We start from the raw sequence: 13,985 nt of genomic DNA on the forward strand, positions 1-13,985 counted from the left end.
TCGAATCTGTGATATTCTAGTTATTGTACTGTCCTTCAATGACAGGTTTTATTTAGTCTGAATATATAATATATTATTAATGAATAACTTCTCGTCACGATATGGCTGAAATATTACCGATGTGACGTTAAATATTAACTCACTCACTCACTACCGGTGTTGTCGCTAGCATCCTATACGTTACATGCCCTTTTGATCAGGTTCATGCTTACAGGGGCGGTTGGGTAGCCTGGTGGTTAAAGCGTTCGCTCGTCACGCCGAAGACCCAGGTTCGATTCCCGACATGGGTACAATGTGTGAAGCCCATTTCTGGTGTCCCACGCCGTGATATTGCTGGAATATTGCTAAAAGCGTCGTAAAACCATACTCACTCACTCACTCATGCTTACATGTCACTGATGTGCACTCTTTTGTGTCACACGTCATGTTGATTTTCATTCTTTCAGACGCGAAGGCCGTGACTGGCTATTGTGAGTATAATGCCAAGAGATAGTTAGAATTCGGTCACTTAAGGTGATCTGAAAACAAATTTCAGTGTGTCTGATATGGAGCATGCTCATCGTTAATAAAACGACGACAAAATAACATCCTTTAGCAAAATCTGAAAAAGTCCACCATTCACTATTACAGATGAAATATCGTCTTTATCTGAATCCGTTTACCCATTGCTGTGTATCGGATGCCAATCATCATCGGATCTTTGCCAACATCCTACTACTCACATCTCTTAAGTGACAATATATTACCGGTAATTCCTTAGCGGTGTCAATTTACCCCCCCCCCCCCCCCCCCCCCCCCCCCCCCCCTCCCCTTCCACAGTATCAGCCCTCCGACATCACTGCACCCGCCATCCTCTATCAATGAAACAAAAACACATAATTCCTTATGAAAAAATAATCACCCATCATTCTTTATCAACAGTAAGGTATCCACCTCCCTTTATCAACAAAAAGTTACTAACATAATCTTTTAAAAAATAAACGTCATCCTTTATCAGTGGCCAGTAGGATCATCCTGTGTCAGCTCCCACTAACCCTTCCTTTATCCCCACTCTGCAGTCGGCACGTGTTTCTACAAGGGCAGCCAGTACAAGCAGGGCCAGAAGTGGGAGGATGGCTGCGAGTACGAGTGTGAGTGCACCGACGCCTCCCATGGACAGTACAATTGCTACAACCGGTAATTTACTACATCCTCCATACATGTATAATTTAAATTATCATACCTCCATGTCAGAATGGTGAGATCTGATTTGTCCACGTGATCTTGATAAAATACTGTGTAATGAAGGGTAATACATTTCTCAGCGGTTGAATAAATCTCGTATACCCCGCCACGGGCAACACAGGCTGTACGTGGATTTCTCAGAGGCAGAATACATCCCATATTCAGCGCTTCAAAGTAAAAAGCCACATGCTATTTCCGAGTCACTTTTTTCAATCAATTTATAATTTGTTGAAACCTAACGAGGGACGCATATAACCCCATGAACCCCGCGTGATCCTAGTTTGGTGAAACACACTAACACGGTCATGGTGCTAACAAACCAAAAACATAACCAGGGCGAATCTAGGATTCGAAACCACGATCACGCCTAGGGACGCATCTCTTCACAGCGAATTGCTGCGCCTTAGGTGACTTGATCACCCGTACCCTCAAAGTCAAGAACGGCAAAGAGAGTTTGCTCATCATAGTGCCAATTCGGAGCTACAAGTCCGTTTCACTGCTTTGAACTTTTTACCTGGTCCAATCAAGATTTGACTTGAATTCGTTGATTTCTTCAGAGCAATGAAATTTCATTCATGATATTACCAACTGAACACTCACTGCTGGATATTCAGGAAATGGAATTATTTTAGTTACCGCTGCAATCATCCATATACCAGCTCGATGGCGAATTTTAGCAGAGATTTCGTACAAATATGGAAAGGATTTTGTCGCTTTTATTTTTTTATATAATCGAATCTGGTCCAGACAAACCAGTGATTGATGAACAGCGATCGAAGCCACTGGGGTACATTGACACGCGATCTGCCATGTCAACAAACCCATTTCTTACAAACAAACAAGACCCGTGAAGATCCGGGAAGAGTCCGTTGACAATACAATCCAGTGATTGACATCATGAACATCGGACCCGTGAAGATCCGGGGTAGAAAAGGTCTTCAGCAACCTATGATTGCCGTAAAGGGTGACTATGCTTGTCGTAAGAGGCGACTAACGGGATCGGGTGGTCAGGTTCACTGACTTGGTTGATGAATGTCATCGTATCCCAATTGCGTTGATCATGCGCGTATTATCAATCACTGGATTGTCTGGTACTGATTCGATTATTTACATACCGCGGTCATATAGCTGGAATATTGCCGAGTGCGGCGTTAAACAACAAACAAACAAACATTTAGTCTCGTACGCCAATCATTGGACTAATAACGTTCACTGTCTCTGAAATGAAATATTTTACAGACCGTTGTTACATTATCCTATTACAATATAATAAAAAGGAGCCATGAGGCTCTGTTCATTTTCAGATACTGTGCACAGTAATCTGGACTGGACTTGTCATCTACTATAGACTTACATGGGCTATATTGTATATATCTGTTTAAGAGTTTGTATGACAGTCTAGACAATCATAGGTTGCTGGGGACAAATTCTGAACTAGTCTCCCACGGGATAGATGGTAGGGGTGGTTGGTGAAGGGACATTGATAGATATATATGTACGGCTGTGGCGTTGAAGATATTGGTTAAAACAGCTTTGTTTCTGTGAAAAAGAAACAAAAATTGCAATTTCTGTGACCAGGAAGCTCGTGTTTGAGCTAGTGTTTGAGCTAGTGTTTGAGACTCAGTGACATGTTTCGGCGTTGTTCAGGTGCCCCGCCTATTACAACCTCCCCCCTCAGTGCACCCTGGTGAGGGTGAACAGCTCCTGTTGTCTACAGCCGGTCTGTGACTTCGACGGGAAATACGAGACCACATCAGGACAGAACGTCGGCAATCTTAACGGAAACAGTAAGTACTTTGTTGCACCGTCAGAAGTACTTACAAGGTTTGAGTACACATAATTCTAATTCGAGTACAGTAAACTACGTTTATAACGAACACGCTTATAACGAACTGATCGATATAACGAACTTAGTTTTTAGTCCCGGCCATCATTTGTTGTATATATACTGTATATATGCTTATAACGAGCTCCGGTTATTACGAACTAGAATTAGTGGTCCCTTTGAGCTCTCTCTCTCTCTCTCTCTCTCTCTCTCTCTCTCTCTCTCTCTCTCTCTCTCTCTCTCTCTCTCTCTCTCTCTCAGGCCTAGATAACTACTGAAGCCTTTATGTGCCATTTGTTTGTTTTTTATATTTGTTTCTTGAAATTTCCAGAAACCATGTTGAAATGTCAAGATACATAAGTTATAATTTCGATATAATTAACTTGAAATTTCAAGATACCAAGTTGAAATTACAAGACATTAACTTGAAATTTCAACTTATTATCTAAAAATTACAAGATCACTCAGAGCTACAGATAGGCTGCGTATCTGCGTAAATTACGCATCAGAAATGCATTAATACGCAGTAAAATAGAATCAAAGCGTATCAAATACGCAACGAACATTACAGATACGCTACAAAAATAAAACTTGTGCGTATCATCAAAATATGGTGAAGTAACCCTGCGTATTCGATTAGCGAATCAGCAACTTATTTTGAAATTATAAACGGGCATTCCGCCAAAGTCCACGATGACAGTTACATCACGATCATTTGCCATCACACTTTCTTGTGGAAGTATCGTGGTATTATTGAGTCCTATAAAGCTCTCGAACCCACGAGACACCAGTTTGCAGGGACTAGATGAATAGTGTTGTTAAATATTTAACTTAAATACCCACATGTGTAAAAACTAGTGGGTAACAGAAATATGAATACCCAGATAGAATTACTGATACCCAATGATTTTAAAATGCATGCGTAAAATACCCACAACACCAAAAGCTTATCTGGAGCTCTGTCACTTTCTCGAAATTTAAACTTATGTATCTTAAAATTTCAAGATTTTAAGTTGAAATTATAAAAAAATATAAAAAAACAAATGGCCCTTAAAGGCTTCCGTAGATAACATTCAAACAATTGAGAATATTTTATAACTAACCGTATACTACTGACTTCCCCTCAACACGGTCTGATGCATATGGTTGTTTACATGGATTACGGTGTTGTTTGTTTCCCCACAGAGGTGTGTGTGTACGGCGGCAAACAGTACTACCAGAGCCAGACCTGGCAGGTGGGATGTGAGTTCGAGTGCAAGTGCGAGGACGCTGGGGTCGGATTGTGGTCCTGCCAGAGTGTGTAAGTACAATTGTATTCAGAAACACGATACAACACCCTGGACTGCGGTAGATAGTGTATGGAATGTGTGGATGTTGTCACCAACATCATATCGCGGCTGTCTGGAGTTGCCATAGTTACATCAAGGCGTGTGGTCATTGGTACTTATGCCTGATGTCAGTATCATACCAGCTATATCACGGCGTATTATATGACAGCAAGTATTTCACGGCATGGTCGCGATCGCCTATATCATAACTATATCACGGCATAGTCGTCAGTATCAATGCTATATCACGGTGTGATCCTCAGTATCAATTCTAAATCACGGTGTGGTCGTCAGTATCAATGCTACATCACGGCGTAGTCGTCATAACCAATGCTATATCACGGCTTTGCCGTCAATATCAATTCTATATCACGGCGTGGTCGTCAGTATCAGTGCTATATTACGACGTGGTCCTAAGTATCAGTGCTATATCACGACGTGGTCGTCAGTATCAATGCTATATCACGGCGTGGTCCTCAGTATCAATTCTATATCACGGCGTAGTCGTCAGTATCAATGCTATATCACGGCATAGGCATCAGTATCAATGCTATATGACGGCATAGTCGTCAATATCACATAACTTTATTATATACACATATCACAGCAGACAAATATTACAGCTGTATCACGTCGTAGCCAAGACTGAAATATGCTTACCATGTCACAAACATGTGACGTCAGTGATCTTGATTGCAGCTATGACGTCACATCCACAGGTCTCAGTACACACTTACCCTCAAATAAACACATCATTCCCCGTGTTTGTTATACTATTTTTACACTATGATATTTTGTTCTTCATCAAAGCGTCTTTTTCCAGCTGTGCCCAGTACGGCACGCTCCCCAAGGGTTGTAAATTGGTTACGAAACCAGGCGAGTGTTGCGCCAAACCCGACTGCGAGTTCAACACTCAGGTGGGATCTTTCACAGGCCAGGGAACAACCAGCGGCAGTGGAGATAGTGAGTTATTATATTATTTGTTGTAAACGAACCAGTAAATGGTAGATTGGAGGTTTAAGTTGGTTAACTGGGACAGGTGCTTCTTGGGAATGTCAGCTCAAAGGGATACATCAAAGATTAACCGAACCGTGAACATTCGGGGTAGAATAGGTCTTCAGCAACCCATGCTTGCCGTAAAAGGCGACTATGCTTGTCGTAAGAGGCGAGTAACGGGATCGGGTGGCCAGGCTCGCTGACTTGGATGATGCATGTCATCGTATCCCAATTGAGTGGATCGATGCTCATGATGTCAATCACTGTATTGTCTGGTCCAGACTCGATTATTTACAGACCTCCGTCATATAGCTGGAATACCGCTGAGTGCTGCTTTAAACAACAAACAAGCAAAGATTAACCACTGAGTATAGCTTTACGTCGCTTTGAGCAATCGTCCAGCAATATCACAGCAGGAACAAATGGACCACACTTATTGTACTCATATGGGAATCTGTACCGTACCTTCAGCTTGGGGAGAGAACAATTTTACCACAATGCAACCCCATCGCCCTCACACTGCACAGGGGGCACGGGTGGCCCAGTCGTCTAAGGCGCCGCGATTCGCTGTGCAGAGTTGCGTCCCTTGGGCACGCCAGAAACCTATGATTGTGGGTTCGAATCCCGGTTCGCCCCGATTATGTTTCTAGGTTTGTCACCACCATACCCGTGCTCGTGGGTTTCACCGAAGTGGTAAACGTCTGAGACCTGCATCACTTCGGGCTTTCCTCCCACATTAAGCTGACACACCGTGATATAACTGGAATACTGTTAAAAGCGGCGTTAAACCCAACTCACTCACTCACTCATACTGCACAGATTCGAATGGAACAAAAATTGTTTTATTATGTTGTGAAATGTTCGGTCTGGGAACCCAAAGCATGTATTAAAGAGTAAACGCCTAAACGTGACACTGACATTAATATATTATCCCCATCCCATGCTATTCTGTCGTTTATTACAGAATTGCCGTTGACGACCGTGGGGCCTTGTGTAGACACACAGAGCAACTGCAACTCGTATGCTCCTGACGCATGCACCAAGTATAAGCGCTGGGCTATGGACAACTGCCGCAAACACTGCAACTTGTGTTGTGAGTACAATATGATGGGTTCTTTTCATGTCCAGCATTCCTATAGATGGGCATGACGTCCTCAATTATTTAAAAAATATGTTGTGAATTTCTGAACAAAATATATAGCCCGTCAGAGTAGAGTGATCGTGAGTACTGTAAATTCCCATATGTGGATTTTAAAAAATCTCAATGCTGATTGGTCAATTGAAGCCATACGACGTCAGTGTTTCATTTTTTAGAAAGTACGATAAGTTATTCATTGTTCACGACGTCGGCCATTGTTCATGACGTCACGAATTACATCATCTGAACAATAGGCAGTGAAATTTATCTGTAAGGTTGACATTTCATAGGTTGTTTTCTTCATTGCCTCTTGAAATGTCAGTGAGTTATAAATAGAAAAACCCACTCGAAACTCGTAATTAGGAATGTCTGATTCCTCTTAGCCCGTTGGATCTTCTCCAATTATGACATGACATCCATACAAGGTTCTTACTGTTTCAGTGGATGCCTATCTCCCTGGACCAAATGGTAAGTTACCAGTGGAATATGATTTAAATTAGCATTTTATTTGATACGCTTATGTTCCTAGGTTTGTAAGCACCATGCCGTACTCGCGGGTTGCATTGAAGTTGTAAACGTACGAGACGATCACGCCAAGCTGACACGCAGTGGTTCAACTGGTATTCAAAACGGCAAAACCAAACTCACTGACTGATCCGGGGTGGATTAGGTCTTCAGCAACCCATGCTTGCCGTAAAAGGCGACTATGATTGTCGTAAGAGGCGACGAACGGGATCAGGTGGTAAGGCACGCTGACTTGGTTGGTGCATGTCATCGTATCCCAATTGCGTGGATCGATTCTCATGTTATCAATCACTGGATTGTCTGGTCCAGACTCGATTATTTACATACCGCCGTCATATAGCTGGAATATTGCTGAGTGCGGCGTTAAATAACAAACAAACAAGCAAATGTCTTAGAGGTTCGCGGTCTCTATTCTGAAATGTACATAGAATTCAGAAGGAAACTGATGACTAGGCATTACAAGCTAATTTGCAAATAACGTGACCGAACGTTTCTCTTGATTGTAAACAAACGCGCTAATATTGAAATCAGAGTAGGTTATGATAATGGAAGTCTGTCAGTGCGATTTACAGATTGTTTCACATAATAATTGTACTCAATTTAAAAATATCCCACTAAAACGACGACAGTGAGGTGTATGAGTACGTGTCTTGACACATCAACGTGGGAGGGGGCACGGGTGGCCTAGTGGTCTTAGGCCCAAGAGTTTCGCCCCATGGGCAAGCCAGAAACCTATGGTCGGTTCGAATCCCGGTTCGCCCGATAATATTTCTAGGTTTGTCAGCACCATACCCGTGCTCGGGGGTTTCACCAAAGTTGTAAACGTCTGAGACCTGCATCACTTCGGGTTTTCCTCCCGCATCAACCACACACGCCGCGATATAACTGGAATACTGTTAAAAGCGGCGTTAAATCCAGATCACTCACTACACATCAAAGTGACCAACATGAACATAGAACCGTACAACCATTGTATACAGGGAATAAATACGCAGATGCACATAGTTTGTCAAGTTTTCTCGTAATTTTTTCAATGAACATTTCATGGCATATGTTGACTGAATGGGCAGACTGTTTACAAGTGAAATAAGAAACTTGACTGTATAAGATGTGATGAATCTTGCTGGCCTGTGGAAGGGGTGCTAGATAGACTCCCCCTATTGTACTGACGTTGTGGGTTCTGTTCCAGACTTCTGTCTGTACAAGGGACATAACTACACCCAGGGTCAGCGGTGGACCGACGGATGCAACGGCGAGTGTTTCTGTGACAACGCCAAATACGGATACTACAGATGCAATGATGCGTAAGTCTAGTACAGTAAACTACGGTTATAACGAACACGCTTATAACGAACTGACGGATATAACGAACTTACTTTTTTTGGTCCCGACTATTTGCCGTAGTTATACTGTATATATGCTTACAACGAACTACGGTTAACACGAGCTAAATTTAGTAGTCCCTTTGAGTTCGTTATAACCGTAGTTTACTGTACTTCAGTTATGGTGGGAGAAGTGGTAGTAGTAGTAGTAGTTAACTAGTAGAAGTAGCAGTAGTCACAGCAGTTAAAGTAGTAGTAGTAGTAGATTTATAAATAGTAGTAGTAACAGTAACAGTCGTAATAGTAGTGGTGGCAGTGGTAGTAGTAGAAGTAGTGGTGGTGGAGTAGTAGTAGAAGTAGCAGCAGCAGTAAAACAAAAGCAGTATTAGTCGTTGAAGTGTTGGTAGCAACTGTAGTTGTAGAGGTGGCCGTAGTATAATTGTACTTGTAGGAGCAAGTGTGGTTTGTTTGTTGTTTAACGTCGCACTCAACAATATTCCAGCTGTATGAAGGCGGTTTGCAAATAATCGAGTTTGGACCAGATATCAGTGATTGACATGAGCTTCTATCCACACAATTTGGATACGCTGACATGCATCAGCCATGTCAGCGAGCCTGACCACCCAATCCCGTTAGTCGCCTCTTACGGCAAGCGTGGGTAGCTGAAGACCTATTCTAACCCAGATATTCGCGGATACTAGTAGAAGTAGTAGTAGCAGTAAAACAGAAGCAGTAGTAGTGGTATTTTTGGTAGCATCTGTAGTTGTAGGCGTGGTAGTGGTAGTACTAGTTGTAGTTGTAGGAGCAACCGCGGTCGTAGGAGCAACAGTAGCAACAGTAGTAGCCACAGTACTATTAAAAGCAGTAGTAGTTGAAGTATCAGTAGTAACAGTTGTATTACTAGTCTCTAAGACCCGTGAAGATTCCGGGTCAGAATAGGTCTTCAGGAACCTATGCTTGCCGTAAAAGGTGACTATGCTTGTCGTAAAAGGCGACTAACGGGATCGGGTGGTCAGGCTCGCTGACTTGGTTGAAGCATGTCATCGATCCCAATTGCGTGGATCGATGGTCATGATATCAATCACTGGATTGTCTGGTCCAGACTCGATTATTTACAGACCGCCGTCATATAGCTGGAATATTGCTGAGTGCGGCATTTAACAAAAAACAACAACAAAAAACAACAACTAGTCTCTAACATCTTTTGAGTTGTGTATCTGATTACACGAAGCGTTGATATCAATCCCTCGTTCACACTCCACGTCTCCTGCAGGTGCCCCAAGTACTTCAACATTCCTCCAGGGTGCTCCCTGGAGACGGCCAAGGGACAGTGTTGCAAGGTCATGACCTGTAAAACTGGTTCATTCGTGGGTTCGTCCACCAACCCAGGGTCTCTCGGTGCCTACCCCGTCCCGACCCTCCCGAATCAACCTACCCCCGTTCCGGGACAGCAGCCCACCCCTCGTCCATACCTGGCTCCCCAGAAACTCGGTGGGTAATATAAACGTCATGATATCCTTTCACACAAAATGTTGACGCTTGGTGAAGTTCCATGTGTAACCACCTATAGATAGATACACGCATGAGTAGGGGCATCGTTCTGATGCGCTCCATGTCGATGTCTGTCCAGATGTAGTTCCGTGTGTATATTTCAACTGATTGCATGTTCCGATGTCTGTCTACATGTAGTTCCGTGTGTATATTTCAACTGATTGCATGTTCCGATGTCTGTCTACGTGTAGTTCCGTGTGTACATTTCAACTGATTGCATGTTCCGATGTCTGTCTGCGTGTAGTTTCATGTGTATATTTCAACTGATTGCATGTTCCGATGTCTGTCTACATGTAGTTCCGTGTGTATATTTCAACTGATTGCATGTTCCGATGTCTGTCTACGTGTAGTTCCGTGTGTATATTTCAACTGATTGCATGTTCCGATGTCTGTCTACGTGTAGTTTCGTGTGTATATTTCAACTGATTGCATGTTCCGATGTCTGTCTACGTGTAGTTCCGTGTGTATATTTCAACTGATTGCATGTTCCGATGTCTGTCCAGATGTAGTTCCGTGTGTATATTTCAACTGATTGCATGTTCCGATGTCTGTCTACGTGTAGTTCGTGTGTATATTTCAACTGATTGCATGTTCCGATGTCTGTCCAGATGTAGTTCCGTGTGTATATTTCAACTGATTGCATGTTCCGATGTCTGTCTACGTGTAGTTCCGTGTGTATATTTCAACTGATTGCATGTTCCGATGTCTGTCTACATGTAGTTCCGTGTGTATATTTCAACTGATTGCATGTTCCGATGTCTGTCTACGTGTAGTTCCGTGTGTATATTTCAACTGATTGCATGTTCCGATGTCTGTCTACATGTAGTTCCGTGTGTATATTTCAACTGATTGCATGTTCCGATGTCTGTCTACGTGTAGTTCCGTGTGTATATTTCAACTGATTGCATGTTCCGATGTCTGTCTACGTGTAGCTCCGTGTGTATATTTCAACTGATTGCATGTTCCGATGTCTGTCTACGTGTAGTTCCGTGTGTACATTTCAACTGAATGCATGTTCCGATGTCTGTCTACATGTAGTTTCGTGTGTATATTTCAGCTGGCTGCATGTTCCAGGGGACACTATACAAACAGGGTCAGAGATGGACGGATGGTTGTGATTACTCCTGTTCATGTGACGACGGAGTATCTGGAAGATTCACCTGTTCGCCAAGGTAAACACTCACTTGAGGTTGTCCTGAACTGCGACTGATCCGTGAAGATCCGGGATAGAATAGGTATTCAGCAACCCATGCTTGCCCTAAAAGGCGACTATGCTTGTCGAATGAGGCGACTCAAGGGATCGGGTGGTCAGGCTCGCTGACTTGGTTGAAGCATGTCATCGATCCCAATTGCGTTGATCGATGCTCATGATGTCAATCACTGGATTGTCTGGTCCAGACTCGATTATTTACAGACCGCCGTCATATAGCTGTCATATTGCTGAGTTCGGCGTAAAACAACAAACCAACCAACCAAACCAAACCAACCGAAATGCGACTGACGTGAAATGTGTATATTGTTTGATGTACTTGTGTTTATACAGAGAATCGGACGGTCGGGTAGCCTAGTGGTTAAAGCATTCGCTCGTCACGCCGAAGAGCCGGGTTCGATTCCCGACATGGGTTCAATGTGTGAAGCCCATTTCTGGTGTCCCCCGCCGTGATATTGCTGGAATATTGCTTAAAGCGGCGTAAAACCGCACTCACTCACTCACTATATACAGAATCTCACCTCGTGTCTTTGATATAAAATATAGTCGATATAAGTTGAAAAATCCCGGGCTTGTATCAAATATATCGACACAAGTCCCTAAACTTACCTCGGAGTTTTAAACTTTTTTCGACAAGTGTTGATACATTTGATATCAAAAGACACGAGGTGAGTTTCTGTTTATAATAGAATTGGTTCAGCAGCATAAAGCCAATAGATAAATACGATATCCGTTAGGGTCATATACGGATAGAGATGTAAATATCAAAGGTCAAGTAGGGACTACTTTCAGTGTTTACGAATAAACATGGCGTCGCCGAGTCAGAATTAACCATCGGGAATCTGGTGACACTACTGGGATAACTGTTATAATTATCAAAAGAACAGTCTAATATACAGAAAATCAGTGTCTAACTGTGACGTAGCTAAGGCATTTTTCAAGTTTTGCAACTTTCTAGATATAAATAAACAATTTAGCGAGGCCACAAGCCTAGCAGGATCAGTTTCCATATCTGTGCTTGCAGGCCTCTGCGGCCAGAAACCTTTCCCCAAAAATAAAACAGTTGGATTTGGCCGAAATATGTCCCAATTGTTACCTTCTGTTTCGTTTTGTCGCTGTGTGTACACCTGACTGCACTTCGTAACGTTATGACAGGACAGGCAGACTAAACAAACATGACGTCTCATATACTAGGGTTAGAGTAGCTTCCCTTTGATAAAGGGAAGTTACTCTAGCCGACAAACTGATGGATTGCCGCGAAAGGCAAGTAGAAACAATTTGTGTCTGCAAGTGTTGCTTAGCTTAAGTGTAGTTACGCCACTGTATAAGAAATCAGTTTCAGTTGGAACTATATTGATTGTTGTCACTGTCCGACTGACACATCACTTATCTTCTGACATAATATATATTAATGCGCTTATTCCAGGAAAACTTGCAATGTTTAGGTATGTTTGGGAGAGATGGGAACAGATGTTTCGAGCACAGAATTGAAGAATGACATTATATGATAAAGAGGTTATCACGTTTGTTTGTTTGGGGTTGGTACATACCTGTATTAGGAATAAACACTATGTATTTACCTCGTCAAGGCTCACTAAATATAATGTTTATTCCTATTAGGATTTTATTATACCAAAACACATTTTGCTTGATAACCTCAATGTATCATTCGATATCATTCTTCATTTGTCATGATGTCATTTGATTTGTCATGGTAACAATTACCTGCAAAGCATCGCGAGGCAATTTCGCTGTAGCGATAGTTCGAGCGAGTTCTGGTGTGTGATATCACCTAAGCGATATCTCCTGTGGAAGCCAGTTTTGGAATATACAATGTCATGTATATATAGTTAAAATAATTATGATTTCATTTCATCCAATATGAACGAAACGCAGCGTCACTCAGTTGTATCTGTTTTTGTTTGTTGTTTAACGCCGCACTCAGCAATAGTCCAGCTATATGACAGCGGTCTCTTAATTATCGAGTCTTGTCATGACAATCCTGTGACTGACATCATGAGCATCGATCCACGCAATTATGAGCACGTGAGTTGGGTTGAACGCCGCTTTTAACAGTATTCCAGTTATATTACGGCGTGTCAGCTTAATGTGGGAGGAAAGCCCGAAGTGATTCAGGTCTCAGACGTTTTCCACTTCGGTGAAACCCACGAGCACTCCACGCAATTGGGATCGATGACATGCATCAACCAAGTCAGCGAGCCTGACCAGCCTATCCCGTTAGTCGCCTCTTACGACAAGCACTGTAGCCTTTTACGGAAAGCATGGGTTGCTGAAGACCTGTTCTTCCCCGGATCTTCACGGGTCGCGTGACTCAGTATTACTTATTATTACTGAAAATGTTTTCTCATCATGTATTGGATACTAACAAGAATAATTTCGGAGACATTGATAACATTGATTGCTTCTCTGTGACCAATGTAGATGTCCAAGCTTCACGGGTCTGCCAAGCGGATGCGTTCTGAAAGACACGCCCAACGATCCATGCTGCCAACTCCCAGACTGCAGCGGCGCACCGGCCGGAACTACAGTAGTCCCGACGTATGGCCCGGGATTCACGGGCTATGGACCCGCTGTTTATCCATCAGGATACGGACCAGGAGTCTCCGGAACCGGACTGCCACCGATTCAGGGACAGACACAGGCTCCTTTGACGGGAAACACAGGTAAACCAATACATATGCCTCAACATTTCCTGTATGTACATTAAGTGCAAATAAATAAATAAATAAATAAATAAATCGGGAAGTCTCACTCTGTAACTGTACACATCGACTTAAGTATCGATTTGAATGGTATAAATAAATGTTTTAATATTGTCCGATAATATCTGACATATATAAGACAG

At 42.7% G+C, this 13,985-nt stretch overlaps 1 protein-coding gene across 1 annotated transcript in view; it reads left to right on the plus strand.

Moving 5' to 3' along the window:
- LOC139454076 (uncharacterized) overlaps window positions 1–13,985 on the plus strand; it is a 48,203-nt gene that overhangs the window by 16,027 nt on the left and 18,191 nt on the right. Inside the window, exons 14-24 of the mRNA XM_071235571.1 lie at window positions 447–470; window positions 1,059–1,176; window positions 2,872–3,011; window positions 4,235–4,349; window positions 5,201–5,340; window positions 6,338–6,466; window positions 6,953–6,979; window positions 8,226–8,340; window positions 9,632–9,849; window positions 10,967–11,081; window positions 13,562–13,803. Coding sequence (XP_071091672.1) covers window positions 447–470; window positions 1,059–1,176; window positions 2,872–3,011; window positions 4,235–4,349; window positions 5,201–5,340; window positions 6,338–6,466; window positions 6,953–6,979; window positions 8,226–8,340; window positions 9,632–9,849; window positions 10,967–11,081; window positions 13,562–13,803 — 1,383 coding nt within the window. The remainder of the gene's footprint in view (window positions 1–446; window positions 471–1,058; window positions 1,177–2,871; window positions 3,012–4,234; window positions 4,350–5,200; window positions 5,341–6,337; window positions 6,467–6,952; window positions 6,980–8,225; window positions 8,341–9,631; window positions 9,850–10,966; window positions 11,082–13,561; window positions 13,804–13,985) is intronic.

The sequence above is a fragment of the Haliotis cracherodii genome, unplaced genomic scaffold (assembly GCF_022045235.1).
Source record: "Haliotis cracherodii isolate W230 unplaced genomic scaffold, xgHalCrac1.p SCAF_10, whole genome shotgun sequence".
Classification (NCBI taxonomy): domain Eukaryota; kingdom Metazoa; phylum Mollusca; class Gastropoda; order Lepetellida; family Haliotidae; genus Haliotis; species Haliotis cracherodii.